General features: G+C 30.5%; 1 protein-coding gene across 4 annotated transcripts in view; it reads right to left on the bottom strand.

Annotated features, from left to right (window-relative positions):
- The window catches only part of LOC143046009 (uncharacterized), a 43,010-nt gene that overhangs the window by 4,101 nt on the left and 18,805 nt on the right, over positions 1 to 20,104 (bottom strand). For 2 of the 4 annotated variants that reach the window (XM_076218938.1, XM_076218940.1), the window contains 16 exons: positions 16,971 to 17,079; positions 15,229 to 15,297; positions 13,505 to 13,549; positions 10,036 to 10,104; positions 9,540 to 9,613; positions 8,552 to 8,792; positions 7,906 to 8,088; positions 7,478 to 7,556; positions 6,630 to 6,782; positions 5,708 to 6,162; positions 5,002 to 5,162; positions 3,992 to 4,160; positions 2,463 to 2,539; positions 1,720 to 1,914; positions 1,113 to 1,167; positions 90 to 158 (listed from right to left, as the gene is read on the bottom strand). In XM_076218938.1, coding sequence (XP_076075053.1) covers positions 90 to 158; positions 1,113 to 1,167; positions 1,720 to 1,914; positions 2,463 to 2,539; positions 3,992 to 4,160; positions 5,002 to 5,162; positions 5,708 to 6,162; positions 6,630 to 6,782; positions 7,478 to 7,556; positions 7,906 to 8,088; positions 8,552 to 8,792; positions 9,540 to 9,613; positions 10,036 to 10,104; positions 13,505 to 13,549; positions 15,229 to 15,297; positions 16,971 to 17,079 — 2,203 coding nt within the window. Of the gene's footprint in view, positions 1 to 89; positions 159 to 592; positions 638 to 1,112; positions 1,168 to 1,719; positions 1,915 to 2,462; positions 2,540 to 3,991; positions 4,161 to 5,001; positions 5,163 to 5,707; positions 6,163 to 6,629; positions 6,783 to 7,477; positions 7,557 to 7,905; positions 8,089 to 8,551; positions 8,793 to 9,539; positions 9,614 to 10,035; positions 10,105 to 13,504; positions 13,550 to 15,228; positions 15,298 to 16,970; positions 17,080 to 20,104 lie in introns of all 4 variants that reach the window. The other 2 variants (XM_076218942.1, XM_076218939.1) reach the window with 2 other exon arrangements.

The following is a 20,104-nucleotide window of genomic DNA, read 5'->3' as shown; positions in this document are numbered from 1 at the left end:
TTCATTAATGATTGAGGGTTTTGCAATCTTTTTTTTTTTTCAAAATCAAATGGAGTTGCAACATATTTATAAAGGGGAATAATTCAGACCTCTAATTCTTTCTGACTAGAGCGTGATTTTTCATCTTCTGACGAGCTATCTGCCAACTTGGAGGAGTCCTGAAATTAGAACACGCAAAACTCAAGAAAAGAAGCAGAAAAGTTGCTAAGTATTACATGAAAAGACAAAAAACTGCCACACTGAAAGGTAGATATACACTACAATTAGTTATAAAAGTTTCTTGCTTTTGACTGAATGACCAAAAAATCAACTTAATCTTGAGGCCCTTTCACACTAAATACAATATAAGTTTCTTTTATTTTTTAGATAAAAATTTTGTCACATAATTTTTGTTATTAGATGTCCATCAAACTTGATGTTCTAGTCATTTATAAATAGATTGTGTTTTAACAATATAAATTATCATTCAATTACATTCTATTTATGCCAATTAGAATAAAAAGTTGTCATCAAAGGGTAATTTGTTTATAACTTTCAGTGTGGTTTGGTCTAGCTGACTATACATATCAAACACAGCAGAAAACAATATTACCATTAACCAAATCTTGTAAGTTTATTAACTATCCTCATAGAAATTCTGCAAGCCAAATAAAAACATACATTTTTAAATCTTATATATTGTATTATAAAACAAAATCCAATTAGTTTAAGCTTTAACTCTGTCATTCAAATATGCAAATGAATATACCTGATTCTGGTTATGAACCTAATAAAATCAATGCGCTTTTAATGGTGTACCTTTTACCAATCCAGTGGTATCTTATAAAAGCTATTTGACCTTTACATATAATGTGCAAGATGTTGGTGTAACCATAATCTTTTGAGTTTTGAGATACTCAAGTCATAACTTTAAAATAGAGGTCCAAGTCTACAAGCCTGAATAGTTAACACTAAGAATGACAGACCATGCAAAACAATGGCAAAAGTTAACATTTATCCAATAGAAGGGGTGACTTTTATTATTATAAAATTATAAGTTTAAGATCTCAATGTAGAGAATATAGATCATTCATATAAAATTATGGAAAATAAGTTGAGTCTAACACTGGTACCTCATCATCTTTCCACATGTCCTTGGTTTCTTTGGGACTGGAACTTCCATTCTCACTACAAAAATAATTATATTTGTGTCTTACAAAAACAATGTGCAATTGTGTTACCATAAAAACCATAAATTTTTTTAAATTTTGTGTGTGATGTGCTTGATATATCAACAATGACAAACTCTCCATGTGAACTTTTCACGTCAAAGCACCATATGTTTCAAGTGAAGTGATTGCATTGAGGTTTTAATAATAATAATGTTTGGTTAAAAGTATAAAAATAACTTTCCAAAACTTTAAATTCAATTTAAGAAATTACCTTTTTTGGAAGCATTCTATATCTGGAAATACATATTTATCTTTTTTATCCATACTGAGTGATTACTACATGCAATGCTTCACATCAAACATTCTAAACTATCAACAAGATACATGTATATTGATTTGGTGTTTCCGAAAATCCTCAAATTTGTCCTTATCAGAAACTTATTATTTACCTCAACTTTTCACAAAATTAAGAATTCATATATAGAGTCAAACAGTACAACAATATTACACTTTGTAAGTGAAGTATAAGTTTTACATTATAACTAAATTGCTTAGTACAATTTCTTACTTAAGATCATTTGTTCTCATTTGAGCAAATCCACTATTAGGATCTTTCATCTCATCCTCACAAGCTTTAAGGAAATCTGCCACTGCTCTGTGTTGATATTCCTCAGCAACCTGACGTGGTGTACGACCCATGTCATCTCTTACATCAAGTCTGGCTCTATTTGCAATTAACCACTTAACACACTCTAAATGTCCCCTAAAAGTAGAAAATCATAATTAAGTAAAATTCCAAATTTATAAATACTTTACACAAAGGATATTATCTATAATGTGGGTCAGTCTTGCTTATACTGAACACATATTATATCGTATTACTGATTTTCATTGACTTGTATCTACAGTCAAATGGTCTGACTATTATTTGATTAACAATACATTCCTTTTGAACAATAACTAGCTGTCAAACTGTTTGCAAGTAGACTTCCCCAACAGGATATATACCATTAAGATAAAATTGAGAAAGGAACCCGAAAACAGCCCAAGGCCAACAATGGGTCCTCAACACTTTGAAAAAATCCCACACGTGGAGGCGGCTTCAGTTGGCCCCTAAACAAAAATGTGTTCTAGTTCAGAGAAAATTAGATTTGAGAGTACTCTGAGACGTAACTGGCAGCTAGTTCCAAGTCAATATCAACTAATAAAAAATCCTTTACTATCTAGATATCTGTTTCAAAAAAATCTGAACCAAAAATGATCCAACAAAGGGTATCTAAATTGTTAGGTAATAAGATTATTAGAACTTACTCCATTGCTGCTAGATACAGAGGAGTTTTCTTGTCAGCTGATCGACATGTGATTGCTGCTCCTAGCGCTGCCAGTACCTGTTAAAACAAAGAAGTTATTATCAAATCTAGCAAGTTCTTCCTCATTGTACAAATGTTAGCATTTAATTATTGAGCTGTAAATATGAAAATCTACAAAAGAAATATTTCTTAATAGCCAAATGAAAAAGTGTATTTGATAGGGAACAAAACCAGACATAGCTTCCAGATATATATCACCATACTGATCATTTAACAGTCAACATGACTTGATATAGCTCTTTAAATGTACAAACATTCCTCCATCTATATACTAACCATTAAACAATTAACATGGCCAGACATAGCAGCCTATATACAAACCATTAAACAATTAACATGGCCAGACATAGCAGCCTATATACTAACCATTAAACAATTAACATGGCCAGACATAGCAGCTTATATACTTACCATTAAACAATTAATATACTAACCATTAAACAATTAACACGGACAGACATAGCAGCTTATATACTAACCATTAAACAATTCACACGGCCAGACATAGCAGCTTATATACTAACCATTAAACAATTAACACGGCCAGACATAGCAGCTTATATACTAACCATTAAACAATTAACATGGTCAGACATAGCAGCTTATATACTAACCATTAAACAATTAACATGGCCAGACATAGCAGCTTATATACTAACCATTAAACAATTAACATGGCCAGACATAGCAGCCTATATACTAACCATTAAACAATTAACATGGCCAGACATAGCAGCTTATATACTAACCATTAAACAATTAACATGGCCAGACATAGCAGCTTATATACTAACCATTAAACAATTAACATGGCCAGACATAGCAGCTTATATACTAACCATTAAACAATTAATATACTAACCATTAAACAATTAACATGGCCAGACATAGCAGCTTATATACTAACCATTAAACAATTAACATGGCCAGACATAGCAGCTTATATACTAACCATTAAACAATTAACATAGCCAGACATAGCAGCTTATATACTAACCATTAAACAATTAATATACTAACCATTAAACAATTAACACGGCCAGACATAGCAGCTTATATACTAACCATTAAACAATTCACACGGCCAGACATAGCAGCTTATATACTAACCATTAAACAATTAACACGGCCAGACATAGCAGCTTATATACTAACCATTAAACAATTAACATGGTCAGACATAGCAGCTTATATACTAACCATTAAACAATTAACATGGCCAGACATAGCAGCTTATATACTAACCATTAAACAATTAACATGGCCAGACATAGCAGCCTATATACTAACCATTAAACAATTAACATGGCCAGACATAGCAGCCTATATACTAACCATTAAACAATTAACATGGCCAGACATAGCAGCCTATATACTAACCATTAAACAATTAACATGGCCAGACATAGCAGCTTATATACCAACCATTAAACAATTAACATGGCCAGACATAGCAGCTTATATACTAACCATTAAACAATTAACATGGCCAGACATAGCAGCTAAGTGTATAGGTGTATATCCTGTAGGTGTCTCTTCATTCAAACTGGATCCATTGACTGCTAACCATTTGACAACTTCTAACTGTCCATGCTTTGTTGCTATATGTAAAGGAGTCATTCCTTTCTCATCTCGTTGTCTAAAACACAATTCATAATCAGGTAAATGATTATATTATCTTTTATTTGAAGCAGTTTATAAGTTACTATAAGATGAATGGACTCCTATGGAGAGAACGTAAATCCTGCTTGAAAGATAGTCAACTCTGGATTAAGGTCTTTATATATCATGATTTTGTTTATTGAAGTTTTAAAAATCGGACAAATAAGATTTTTGTTCTAAAATGGGAATTGACCTACAAATGTATATTTATTGATTTAGAAACATAAAGCATATGGAAGAATTGCATCAATTCTATCAGAAAGCTGTATATAAACAGACTTTAAGTAATTACTGCTAACTAGCTCTCACATGAGTTAAACAAAAAATAGTGAATGATTATTCAAATGTAAAAGAAAAATTGGTACTTTTGAAAATTAGATTAATCTCTAATGGCAATAATTTAAAAATTGTTTTCAATCCAATGAAAAATCACTTTATTATAAGCATGCATCCTTCAAATATACAACTTTGTCAGGTTTAATCCAGTTAACTATAAAAAATTCTTTACAACTACTAAACAATGTCAAACATAAATACTTTTAAAACAAACTGCTTTAAGTTTGTACTTGAAAATCCAGGAATTATTTAAATGATTATGTATCAATTTTGATTATGTTTTCTTATGTTTATTTTTGTTATGAAGAAATTGTGTGATGCGTTGTGAGTGGAGTGAGGGCCTCAAGGGAGAATAGTGTTTTTACTAATTGAGCACACCCTCTTGAAATAAAGATTATTATTATTATTATTATTATTATTATACAAATTAGTTATAAGATACTTTAAAGAAGAAAACATTTATCACAAAATATAAAACTTACGAAATCATTTCTGGGAAATATTGCAGTAGTTCTTGCACCCGTTTCAAACTTCCAATTTTTGAAGCACTATGGATAGTTGGACCTCGTAACACTTTCTTTCTATCTTCATTTTCTTCATCCTTTTTCTGCCTTCCCTCCTCTTGTACAGCTTCTAGACCAACCTAAAAGTAATTGTGAAATGGTGAATAAGGTTTACCAGTATAAGAAATTTTTTATTCCAATTTTCACAGTTGTGACCATCTTGAAAAATTCGCAAAATGTATGAAACTAAGTTGAGAATTTAAAACTTTTCATAATTTTATACATAGGAATTGGAAATTAAAACAAGAATGTGTCCATAGCACACTGATGCCCCACCCACACTTTCATTTTCTATGTTCAGTGGACCATCAAATTGGGGTAAAAACTCTAATCTAGCATTAAATTAGAAAGATCATGTTATAGGGAACATGTGTACTTAGTTTAAAGTTGATTGGACTTCAACTTCATCAAAAACTACCTTGACCAAAAACTTTAACTTAAAGCTGGACAGACTGACGAACAATCGAACGAACAGACCCCCAGACCAGAAAGCATAATGTCCCTTTACTATTGTAGGTGGAACATAAAAAGCAAAACTTTGTAGATTGGGCATAAAAAAGCAAAACTATGGAAATTAACACTATGCTAAAATAATAATCAAAGTAAATAAATAACAATATATTACCTTATATCCATGCATGAATTCTTGTTCTGGTTTTGTTGAAGTACTTTCTGTTTCTGATGATGTGTCTACAGAAACGTGTTTTGGTGTTGTGCTGGTATCCGTAGTTGAAGAATCATCATGCTTCCTGTTTTCTGTAACACGCTCTTTGAATGTAAAAGTTGTAGGCCCTTGCCCCCTTGTATCGAAAAAGTCGTCTTCTTCAGGTTTTTTTAAAGGAGAGAGTGGCCTTCCTATGCTTTTTTTCTTGGTATCAGTTGAGCTACTGGAGCTACTAGATGTTGAAGAGTCTGACTCAGATCCATCTCTAGCTTTGCTACTACGTCGCACTAGTATACTAACTTTAGTACTTTTATTTTTATCAAGTTCTTCTTCTGAGTCACTTGATGAAGACGACGATGATGATGAGCTGGAACGACGTCTTCTGTGATCCTCAGAATCACTCTCCTCTTCAAATTCTATAATATCAGGAAATTTTTAAATCATGCACTGTACTTTCATTGACATTTATCACTTAAACAGATGGTTGTTGCCTGTTGGGTTGCTGTTTCATAATTTAAGGAAATAATTGAATTGCTTTCTCAAATGTTTATAAAATAATTCACTACATTTAAAAAATATTCACAAATGTTGGGTTGCAGTCTAATCAATCTTAACCCTAAATTACATCTTATTCATACAGTAACATCAGTGGTGCAGTACAATATTTTAACACTTGCCTATTTTGTTCAATTTTCATAGAACTATGTTCCATGGAAAACTTTTTTTTTTTTTTTTCTTATATTGTAACTTGATATTCTGCACTCAACAATCAAACAATTTTTGTTTCTAAGACAATCAACATACAAAATAAAGGATACGAACCATATAATATAACAATAGTAGAAATTCAGATTATAGGTAATAAACTTGACATTGTACTTACTTTCTATAAATGCTCTATCATTTGTCAATGGTAGAACCCTGTAGGTGTTTCTATCCCCATCCTGACCTGACAACCATTGACTACATGGAAAATCATATACTCTCTTGTCTCTCATATCATATATTGTTACACTCTCTAAAAACCATGCATAACCTGAAAATTAAAATAAACATTTTAACAAACTTTCTTATAAAACAAACAAAACTTTCATAATTGTATCTGTACGACAGATTTTAATACTGTATGTTGAATTGAAAATAAAATAAACGCCAGTGAAATGTACAATATCCAAGGAATTTGATACAGCACAGTAATTACTCTATTAAAGGTCATTGGTGATGAGCGAGAAACATGTGCCAAAGGCAAATTCAAGAAGTACCCTTGTGTTTGTAATTAGTAAATTTGTATAATTTGCGTTATTTATGGTAGAATTTGATTATTTGTTCATTTAAAGATATCTTTTAAATATGATTTTATAATGGTGTTTTGGACAGACACAAACCATAAACTGGCAGAATGTTTAGAATCTAATAAAATAAAAGGATGAGAAAACAAACTCCTTACAGTTCTTCTAAAAAAGCATGCAAAACAAAACACTGATCAACTTGCTTGCTTTGTTTGCTTGAATGTTTGCAAACAATAGGTAGGCTGAGTTTCAGTCAATTTTTATATATACTGGAATTTGATTGGACAAAAAGAATTGACATGAAATGAATTAATGTGTATTATCCAATCAAATTCCGGTAAATAGTAAACAAACATCCAAACAAATATAGCAAGCAAGAAAATCAATGATTTGTTCTGCATGCTTTTATAGAAGTGCTGTAAGCTTTCCATTAAGTACTTACTAAGTTCAGTTCTATCATGTCCTATTCGGATTTTCTTTAATTTACCAACATGTGGGAAAGCTTTCATAAATAGATCTTCCTGCAAATAGAAATACTTTATAAATACTAGGAGAACAAGATATGATTCAAAGCAAGGGTATCAGCAAAAATAATTGGTGGCGTTTCAAATTATTCTCTCTTCACAAAAACTAGTAAAACTGCACAGCACTATGAATTATAAAATGCGTCTTTATAAATTTGAAATGTACACCCTCCTGTCTCCTCAATTTCTCATTGAGTGTCTTATGTTACATCTATTTGTTTTCCTGAACCTTCATTACATGCTGAATAAAAAAAAAAAAAAAAAATATAACCATCTTAATACTTTGAAACGTATTTTCTTTTTCATTTCACCCTTAAGAATTAAATTGTCTTACATATCAACTAACCTTCCCTTTCTGGAATGTAATTTTATGTCGTTTAGATCTGTCCAGATAGAATTCCTTAGATCTTCCTTTATCACCATACACAGTTAGTTTAATATCAGCCTTTGTACTAGCACCAATGTTTTCACCAGTTTTGACGTAGATTTGATACTCTCCCCAGTCACCCTGTTTCACCTCATCCTCATCCTACAAAAAAAATATTTTTGTTCACTAAACTGACAAAGTAAAATTACGGCATACAAAGTAGTTCACTCTACCTGTAGATTTTAGCAATTTATAAACTTTCTGAGGCCTAGCTTTATCCTTTCTTTTAAGATTTTCATAACAAAGTAGCAATGACCTACTTTGTGTCACCGAATTGTTTAGATGTTCCTTAATGGGTAGAGTCTGTTACTTTGATGAACTGCATAATCTAAACCTATTTATTACATATAAATGAAAAGACTTTGAAAGAATTATGCCATTATTATTCAAACCGAAACATATGTTTACTCTTCTGCCTTTTATAGATCTTTATATGATAGGGATTTTGATTATTGTTGAAAGCTGTTGGTTGACATGTGGTAGTTTACATACTTGTGTCATTGGCAGTCATACCACATCTCCTTATTTTTATTGTCACTGTTTCACATCAAATAGATGTCATTACCTGATCATACTCCTCAATTAATCTTTTCTCTGTTTGTACCCCGACATTATCTTGAGTCTGTGTCCCATAATTTCTCAGTACTTCATCATCGACAGGTTCATCCCTGTTTATGATATGAATTCGTCTTTTCTGAGGGGGTTTAACAGAAGGAGTTAAAAACACATCATTTATTCGTTGATCCTCACTTTCTTCCCTTGGCGGTGGGGGTCTTGGCTTGTATTCATCTCTTGCAATTTTCCTTCTGTAATAAATATACAATTTAGTTCCTTTGCTAAATAAATCTGCCTTGAATGCATTTATTTAACACAGAACCAATTTCATGGTTTAAGAAGAGACAGAATTTTAGGGATTTGTGAATTTATTAGTTATTTCTTAATGCTTATTCCTAAGGCATTATTTATCTTTCACCATATACTGAACCTAAATATAAGACACTGATAACATGAGTAAAGAAAAAAATAACTAATCTGAATATGCTTAGAAAAAGTAAGAATCAAGTAAAAGATAAGTGACTAAAAAAATCAGTTGGTCCAAGGACACAGTTATCGTCCTTTAGTTTTCGTTGTCTACGAATATAGTCCCTAGTGTAAACAGTGTATAACTTGCATGTTTTATTTGATACACTTTCCCAATTTATTTCTTGATATCAAATGCATGAAATATTAAGTAGGGGATGTATTATCATGTTAAAAAAATTTGGGTGCTGAATCTTTATGTTAAGTAGTGATTTGGTCCAGTTCAAAAAGGTCAAATTTTATCACGTCTGAAGCTGTCAAACAGAATTTTACACCCCCTTAACACAGAATTGTCAATATTTTGAGTAAGAGCTGGTAGAAGTTTCTATAATTTTGATATTATTTGTCTCACTGGTAGTACACTACACTGTAAAAATCTTTTTGAGAAAGAGCAGGTGCGATTTTTTTAATTTGAATTTATTGTCTAAAAGAAATGCACTATGAAATAACTGTGTTCTCGGGCCAGTTGTTACCTCTGATAATCAGATGACATTGAATTTGTCCTTGTAGTGTAAGCACTGTCACAACTGTCATCACGACTTTTACCCTGAAATAAAATAGCAAAAGTAAGATCTAGCATTTAAAATTGCTGTTTTTTTTGTATCATAATCTGTATACTTAATATATTCAAATAAATAATCATAAATATGTTATGGCTCAGCAAGATAGAGATGAACCATGGCAAGATTTTAAGATTTTAAAATTTTGTAATGTTAGTTTTTGTAAATTTGTAAATAATGTTATTTTGATGCACACTTCAGACACCTCCACCCCAATGTCTGATATATATTTAGAAATTTTGGATATACTTTGATGAGACAGTAACACAACATGTTTGATAGCTTGTAAGGTGCTATTAGCCTTAAGTACGGGACTAATTCCTTGTATCATTTAAACCATGCAAAAGAACTGACTATCGGTCAAAAGGTCAGGTTTTTTGTAATATATAGACAGTGAGTAGTGACCTACCTTTACCCTAACATTACGATGTCTTCTTCCGTGGATATCCCATGTGTATTTTCCAGGTGTTGGACGTAACTGTAAATGAAAAAATACATTTTAATTCAAAGTAAAATCTGAAGATCATTTCATCACATCTTGTTCAGTAATTTTAATGACTATGCAATTTATATTAATTATAAAAGTTTTATTATACAAAAGTACCATGTGGTGATTTTTTCTTCTTTTTTGGAGGGGAGTCTCAAACAGAATATTTTTTTTTAATAAATAAAACAAAGAAAATGTTATGTGTTAAATAGGATATAAAGTTCAAAACTACTTTATGCAAGTTTACATCAGAGAAACAACTAAGAATAATAGCAGTATAAAGAGGAAGAAGAAGGAAAGGTAAAAGATGTTTATTTTCAATTAAATTGGCTCACAAGGAGAATAACACAATATATATAGAATAATACATGGCAAAATCCGTATCGCATGCTGTATCACCACGAGAAACCAATATCAGCCCTCGGGACCTTCGGCCCTCGGGACTGATATTGGTTTCTCGTGGTGATACAGCATGCGATACGGATTTTGCCATGTATTATTCTGTTTATCATATATTTTCATAGAATCAGATTTATGGGATATCCATTTTTTTGTTTTAAATCGTCTGAAATTATAAGTTAGCAAAGACCCTGGCAGTGGTGGACCTCAGCTGTTGTCTGCTCTATGGTCGAGTTGTTGTCTCTTTGACACATTCCCCATTACCATTCTCAATTCTAATATGATTTTCCTGTATTTTTCCAGCTTACTTGTTTTTTTTTATAGACATCCTTATTTGCTTAATATCCACATCGTAATGCCCCCTATAATCTTATTACATTCTCAATATATGTTGAAGACCATGTATTAAAATGCATCCACTGACGATACTGTCCTATTATTTCAACTAAAATTAACATTTATCAAATAAATATAAGATGTAGAAATGTTAAAAGTTGTATTGTTTATTTGGCGATGATATCATTCATGATCATTTTAATTTGCTGAAGAGTTGAACAGCAAGACAAATATTTTTTGAAAAAATTGCTATCTACATGTATTCTAACCAAAATTTAAACCGTAAAAATTTGCATTTGTGTTTAATCAATCAGGTAATGAAAACAAACTTCACCAAAATTATGACCAAATAAACAATAAAACTTCATATATTTCTATATCTTATTGTGTCTTTTTTACATGTAAAAATCGTTCGTAAAGTTACTGGGTAATAATGTTTGGAAATGATAGGACATTTTTTTTTAATCGGAACTCATTTTTTTGCTATGCCAGTAAATACAGCCACTGAAAAAATAAATTATAAAAATTATAATGAATTAAAGCCAATTCTTCTGAAACAGACTTATCAGGGCCAAATCAGACAACCTGGAATTACCCAGATACCATAACAGGAAGTCAACAATGACATGATTTTTCAAATGTTTGTTTGATATGAAAACATCAATGTTTACTATAATCATCCATGTTAAATTCATCTTTAGCAAGTTGCAATATAAACACAGTTTAACAAAACACAGAGAACAAATCTATAAAGATAAGCAATATTGAATTTGAATGCCAGTATCTTTTTTTTTCCAGTTTTAACATGAATGTTTTGTGATTCATTGAATGCATAAATCATTGATTCAGATTTTAATTTTTCAACAATTACAAGAATGTTAGATTTTTTGCCAATAAAACATTTTTGCTGATTTACTGTTTTGATTGTGTTGCTATAACAAGAGTTACTGTGTTAAAACCAAAATTAAAACATCATTCTAAAATCTAAAAGCAGGAAACTCAGTAACAAAGAAAATATATAGTCTTTAATGAATTTAAACAGTATCATATAGCTTATAAATATTTTAAAGACTACAAGATTTCTGTCCCTTGATCAGGTTTCACCTAAGAAATTATGAGTTATGAATATTTCATGTTAAAAGCAAATCATAAAGAAATAAAATGTTAGTAATGAGTAAAAGCAATCAATTTATCTATCTGCACAAACAAAATCAGTGCTATATCCTTCCTTGCTATCTAGAACTAAATTAGCACACCTCCTTTTATTAAACAAGAGTGCACACGCTGAAATGTCTCGCCTTCTATACTAATCATTGATATTATGTTGATAGTCCTAAGTATAAAGCTTTATTACAACTGTCACATAAACTTAACATTAACCAAGATAACTAAACAAAGACCATTGAACCTTGAAAATGAGGTCAAGGTCAGATGAACCATGCCAGGCAGACATGTACAGCTAACAATGCTTCTATACAACATATATAGTTGACCTATTACTTATAGTTTAAGAAAATAGACCAAAATACAAACTTAACACTGTGCATTGAACCGTGAAAATGAGGTCAAGGTCAAATAAAACCTGCGCGACTGACATAAAGATCATTAAATATTTCCATACACCAAATATAGTTGACCTATGGCATATAGTATTAGATAAAAAGACCAAAACTCAAAAACTTAACTTTGACCACTGAACCATGAAAATGAGGTCAAGGTCACATGACATCTGCCCGTTAGACATGTACACCTTACAATCATTCCATACAACAAATATAGCAGATCTATTGCATATAGTATGAGAAAAACAGACCAAAACACAAAAATTAACTATAACTACTGAACCATGAAAATGAGGTCAAGGTCAGATGACACCTGCCAGTTGGACATGTACACCTTACAGTCCTTCCATACACCGAATATACTAGCCCTATTGCTTATAGTATCTGAGATATGGACTTGACCACCAAAACTTAACCTTGTTCACTGATCCATGAAATGAGAACAAGGTCAAGTGAAAACTGTCTGACAGACATGAGGACCTTGCAAAGTATGCACATATCAAATATAGTTATCCTATTACTTATAATAAGAGAGAATTCAACATCACAAAAAATCCGAACTTTTTTCAAGTGGTCATTGAACCATGAAAATGAGGTCAAGGACATTTGACATGTGACTGACGGAAACTTCGTAACATGAGGCATCTATATACAAAGTATGAAGCATCCAGGTCTTCCACCTGTTAAAATATAAAGCTTTTAAGAAGTTAGCTAACGCCGCCGCCGGATCACTATCCCTATGTCGAGCTTTCTGCAACAAAAGCTGCAAGATCGACAAAAATTACAGGCATCACCAAAAGGAGAATTAAGACCAAAAATAATCAGCAACTCATCCTTTCCCCTCAAAAAATATTCACAGTTTCTGAAAAATTAACTTTTTGATATTTTTTTCAAAATGTATTATATTTCTAGAAAATTTCTAGAGCTTACCTATTAATCAAGATATTGTTTAGTTTTTAAGTGAAAATCAAAATATAATTGCAAATGGGTAATATTTTAACTATGCATATCCAATTAAATTCAATCCTATGTAAATATATATGGGATATGAATAAGCCACATCTATTAGTACTATATAATTGTGACACATGTACCTTCTTCTTGCCATGCTGATCTGAACTCGGTAAAGATTTATTGGTCTACAAGAGTGCAGTTAATGAATAAGATATATAACAATCACCATGCATGTAGATATTAAGAATGAAAGAAAAGAAGAAAAAATGGAGAGAGAAAGAAAGAAAAGTAGTTATGAGTTTGAAATTAAACTGAAATCAGTCATCGGTTTATTAGAGGGAATTGGCACAGAACAACAGTTCTAATCTATTGTGCAGTTTGACAAATAAAACGTTCTGATTGGCTTGTACAACAGCTGTCAGTCAAAACATTGCAGTCAGAAAGCTTTTTTACAGATATGTTTTTTTCTTTAATAATTCCTTACAGTAGAAGTAGAAATGGGGACGACTCAAACTTACTAACTAAATGATAGAAAATAAGGATGATTGGTACAACAGAAGATTAATATCTACAGCATTGATTCTGTTAACTTGTCATTTCTAACATGTCCAAGAAAAGATTTAATTTTGAAAAATCTAGAACAACTAAAAATTGTATGAAGATAAAATATTGCAAAACAGTCCGATCATGCAATGATGGTATATAGATTTCCATGCTGTGACACAACATAACAATTAATGTAACTTTTCAAATAAATAAAGAACTGTTAAAAATAATACTTTTTCTGCTCCAGGTACTAAACGTAAAAAAAAATACCTATGATTTTAACCTTTGATTATCTGATCTGCACCAATTAACAAAAAATCATTTTGATTTACAGTGAGTTGACTGTTAGTGTTGCTCTCCACCAATTGCAATTCATTCAAAATTTTGACCAAATTGCAATTTGTTTTATAAAATCAAATTGTTCAGCTGGTCAGAAATTTGAACCAACTGCTGTAGAAAACCACAGTCAAGTCGTGAAAGGTGATAAAATAAAACATACTTACAATCCTATGACTTTAACTCCACTTTAATGATGTTGTGACAAAATTAGTTTATCAGTTTGTATAGTTATATTATATTCATTTCCATGCTGAAGGGGAACTGTTTATTTTGAATTGCTATTAAATTGTCCAAACTAAGCTTTCATATAGTTTTTCTTTCTAAAAGTATTCTATATTTATAAGAATCAGATATCATTTTAAATAAAAGATCATACATTCAGTAAAATATGTGTGAAATAACAATATGCTATTGATAAGTTTTCAGGGGAGATAACTTAAAATATTATTCTTTTGAATAAAGACTTTTTGAAAGAAAAGTTATTATCTCCCCCATGGAAACTTCCTACAAACATTGCAATTTTACACATATTTTACTGAATATGAAATGTTTTAATTCACATAATGTCTGATTCTTTAAATATAGAATACTTTTAGAAAGAAAAACTATATGAAAGCTTAGTTTGGACAATTTTATAGCAATTCAAAATAAACAGTTCCTCTTCAGCATGGAAATGGCTATAATATAACTATACAAACTGATAAACTAATTTTGTCACAACATCATTAAAATGGAGTTAAAGTCTTATAGGATTGTAAGTATGTTTTATTTTATCACATGCACTTTCACATTTTGACTGAACAATTCGTTCAATATTCTGACCAGTTGAACAATTTGGTTTAATAAAACAAATTGCAATTTGGTCAAAATTTTGAATGAGTTGCAATTGGTGGAGAGCAACACTAACAGTCAACTCACTGTAAAGGCATTTGAGTAACATGAGAAAACAGCATTATAGAAAGATGGCACAACAACTCACCTCAAATGGACTTGGTGCTGACTGTGGTCTCTTTTTAGATTTTGGAGGCATGACTCCATCTACTGCTTCCTATAAGATAATTACCCAAATATTTTCACAAAAATTCTTGGTCAAGGTTATGTATAAAACTTTCTTTTCACTGATATATTGTGTAAATAAACAGAAAAGTCATAAAATTCATAAAAGGTAAACAAACATATAATATTTTATTGTTTTGGCATAAACTTTAACCAAAGTTAATTTCAATGGTCTGGTTTCATTTATAATTTATTCTTTAATCGACCATCTTTCTCTGACTCTCTCTCAAGTTTTGGGTGAAGTGGTAAGTAAACAGTTATCTGTCTTTTTCTTTGAGATATGGTCTTATATCATTCATCAACCAATGGTCTGGATCTCTCTTTCTCTCTCCAGTCAATTTTTAGTCTGAACATTCTTTCTCTTATATAGCTTTTGTCATTACTATTCTGCTAATATATCTAACTGCCTATAGGTGTATTTTTATTTGAACATGATGCTACAAAGGTTAATAATTGTAAAATAATTGATGACAATTTGATGTAACAGCACAACATAAAAACGAAGTATAAAAGTGAGTTGAAAACGGGTTGATTCAACAGATCAACACAAATCACACAACAAAAAAATTTGTAAGGGTTCCGCGGAACCCAGTGTCTCGCCTATTTTTGCTGTAAATCACAGGCTCAACAACAATGAGGAAAAAAATCAATAAAAATATTCCTCTTGTTACTATTTTATGATTGTAAGAAAATCTAAGTCCATTTGAAAGTAAATTACAGAAAAAAACAGAGTAATCTTTTTACAAACTTTACTTCTGGATACAATCTTATGATCATAAATAAGGTTATTTCCAAGTTTGGTACAAACCCAGGATAGTTTAAGAAAGTTATTTAAATTTTAAAAACTTTAACCACAGAGTGAATGTAATGGTTCCCTGCAGAAAAAACTAAGTCCATTTATAAGTAAAATACGGAAAAAATTGAATTTTATTTTTACAAAATTTTCTTCTGGATACTATCTTATGATCATAAACAAGCTTCTGTCCAAGTTTGGTACAAACCCAGGATAGTTTAAGAAAGTTATTAAAATTCTAAAAACTTTAACCACAGAGTGAATGTAATGTTTCCCCGCAGAAAAAACTAAGTCCATTTATAAGTAAAATACGGAAAAAATGGAATTTTATTTTTACAAAATTTACTTCTGGATATTATCTTATGATCATAAACAAGCTTCTGTCCAAGTTTGGTACAAACCCAGGATAGTTTGAGAAAGTTATTAAAATTCTAAAAACTTTAACCACAGAGTGAATGTTTTGTTTCCCCGCAGAAAAAACTAAGCCCATTTATAGTAAAATACGGAAAAAATGGAATTTTATTTTTACAAAATTTACTTCTGGATACTATCTTATGATCATAAACAAGCTTCTGTCAAAGTTTGGTAGAAATCCAGTATAGTTTAAGAAAGTTATTAAAATTTCAAAAACTTTAACCACAGAGTGAATATTTGTTGACGCCGCCGACGACGCCGACGACGACGGAATGTAGGATCGCTTAGTCTCGCTTTTTCGACTAAAGTCGAAGGCTCGACAAAAACTTTTAAGATGCAAAGTACAATACGAGAGTACTTGTGGTTACATTAAGCATTTACCAAATCTAGTAGATAGCCAATAACAGGCAATATAAAATTTGTGAATCCATGTCCAAAATTATAACTATTCTACTTACTGTAGCTATTAAAATTTTGGTGGCTGCATTTACAAGTCGATGAGCTTCTCCTTTTGACAAGTTTCTTGGTGGTACACTTCTCAAAATAGGCCATCCTCCCTTTAAAGGTCTGAAATGATAAATATATGGTTAGTTTCATTTTAATCAGGGCTCTCACTAACATAAATCTATATATAAATCAGAAATTACTTATTATTTTCTGAACTGGTGAGTCCATGTGAATCAAGTTGGACACATTATTTTCTGAACTGTTGAGTCCAAAGATTTATTTATTTTTTTATTGTTACCAGCTGAGTCAAATCATCATCAATTAAAGGGGCACTAGCTACGAGATATATAAAACATCTAAAGTTTGATTTTTTTCTGTTCAATCAATAATGAAAGTGAAATAGTGAAATAAAAATTTGCTTTTTGCAGCCAAAAAGGTTCAATTTTGTCAAATTACGCTAAGAAACATTAATAATTAGTAATTCACTTGCAAGTGAATGAGTCGACCTCTTTAAATCCGTATTCATGTGAACTTCAATTTAACCCCTAGCTAGAGATTGACAACGCATGCATTGTACGTGTACTGGTTATTTAAAGGAAAAGAATGTCAACAATGAAAGTGAAACTACGGTAAATCAGTTGATTACTAATTCGATGCACATAAAATCATTCTTATACGGTTAAAAACAATGAGAAACATCTATTTTTAATCTATAAAATAAAATCAAACAGATCTATAAAAATCCAATTGCACGTGTTGGTTTAATCAATTCATATCTTTATTTATGTTTACATCGCTTATATGGTCATCTGAGGTCAAATCGATAGGTAATTAGATGGCATCTGGACTAAAATACACAGGAAACGAACCTATATATTATCTACCCCATGCTCTGTAAACTGTTATTTTAGACTTTTGATAGTTTGGATAAATGTTTTACATTGTTATAAATCAAATATGAGAATTTGAGTCAAATCGGTGACCATGAATTTGACAGCTAGTGCCCCTTTAAAAGTAATTATAATCGTCTTAAATTGACTCTTAATTTTGTTATTTGTAAGAGTACTGAATAAATTTAAACCATTTGTATGTTTTCTCTCTACAGAACTTGGAACTGACAATGCTATTATGACAGTTGGTAGCAAAAAGTAATAGTGACTGTTTGTTTAGTAATTTTGTCTTTTCTTATTCCTTTAAAGTGTATTACTCTACTTCATTATAATTTTTTTCAAATTTAACATAAGAATATTGCTTCTAAAAATAATAAGAAAAATAATGGTACTATGGTGGTATAAGTATAAATTAAACATTAAAAAGATATAATGCAAACCAAATGTTAAAACCACAAGTCTTAATATTCTTTGGTGTATTCAATTGTTATCAAAACAGAACAATTACCAGTATCCATATTATAACCATATGGAGATGTTTTTAATAATTCACTTTGTTTTTAAACATATCTGTTTTTATGGACCTGTAACCATGCAATTTAATGAATCTGATGACAATTATTATCTTGTCTTATGTAAATCAATTATCTATATCAATTATTCATCCTTCAGAATCTTTTCTTCTTTGATTTGCTAAAGGTTTCTTGATTATTTTGTTCTCACCTGGATTCATAATATTTATGACAGGTAAAAATAACCTGTTGAGATATGGTACTGTTTATTTTAGCTAGTGGCCAAGAATCTATTCCAAATCTGAACATGTATCTTATTTCGTCTTTTAATTTCTTCATTTTTTTTTCAAAGCAGCCCAAAAGTCCACAAATAATCTAACTTTTGTTCTGTTTATATCATTTAATATCATGGACACACAGATTCCACCACTGCAACAAGTGTATTACAATATTTCTCCACTAGAGACAGTTAAATTTTAATATTTAAAGAGCAAGGCTTGCAGAGCTTTTTAAATAATTAAAATTTAACTGTTGAAAGAGGTGAAATATCGTAATACATAGTTACAGTGGTGGAACCTGTTTCTCTTATGATTTTTATCCTTCCTTTTCAAAGATTTGAGGAAAGTTGTGTACTTTTGATGTGACGTCATCAGGCATAGTAGCCTTTTTTCATGACGTCACAATAAGAAAATTCATCAGAAAACAAAGAAAATTGAAAGTCACAATTAAAATTTCAACCAATCATTTGCCAGGAACAAATTTTTTACTAGTGAGGAGAAATATTTTTCTCACACTGGTCAGGAAATATGAAAATAGAACAAAAATTAGAGAAAAATGGGGTCATTCTGTTACTAGGAATAAGAAAAACATACTACTATGTATAACATTTATAATGAATCGACTGTCATTTATTTTAGCATAATCAACTGTGTGGAACCAGTACCCCTCTTTATTTTAAATATTCACCTTTCTGCCAAAAGTTATAAATAAAGAGAATAAAAAGACATATTGACTTCCCTATGAAAGAACAAAAAGATTTATATGCTTACTTCTATAGTTTCATGATGCTACATCAAAAAGTTCTAAAGCTTTCATGAAAGCATATTTGGTTTCACTTATAGTAATGTCGTATTAAATATTAATAAAAAAAAAAAAAATGTTTGGTTAGAGACATTTGTATATTCTATTTTTAATTCAAAAACTTTTTTAAGGAGTATAAGGGAATTTCAAGTTTTGAATGATGGTGGTTCTAAGTCAATGGATGGGACACAACCATTTATAAACCCTCTAAGGAAAACACTCAGGACATGTATGAACAACTTCAGTTTTACTATATTTTAGAAATATGCCTTATAAGTTTGTTACATTGACTTTTATACTAAATTTAAATAATATCCAATGTTTTGTAATCAGTGTTTCACTCTTTAATTAAATGTTCTCCTCATTAGCTACATTGAATAATGGTAACATTAAATCAATTATCTCCCTTGGAAACCAAGAAATCCATACTTAAAATAATTTACTAAATCTCAATCTGATTTGAAATAATATAAAATTTATTTTTCCTCATGTACGAATACTTATAAAATGTTGTGAGTAATATTGACAAACTGTGACATCAATATTTATTGTTTGTTTATTAAAGTTATGACAACTTGTTTAACGTCGTGCTTGAATAAACCAACTAATAAAAGGAAATTAAACATTTAACAGTTTATTCATACACTTAAGAATTTGTACAAT

This window comes from Mytilus galloprovincialis, chromosome 9, assembly GCF_965363235.1.
Source record: "Mytilus galloprovincialis chromosome 9, xbMytGall1.hap1.1, whole genome shotgun sequence".
Taxonomy (NCBI): Eukaryota; Metazoa; Mollusca; class Bivalvia; order Mytilida; family Mytilidae; genus Mytilus; species Mytilus galloprovincialis.
The sequence above is the reverse complement of the archived record's forward strand: the minus strand, read 5'-3'. Positions and strand labels throughout refer to the sequence as shown.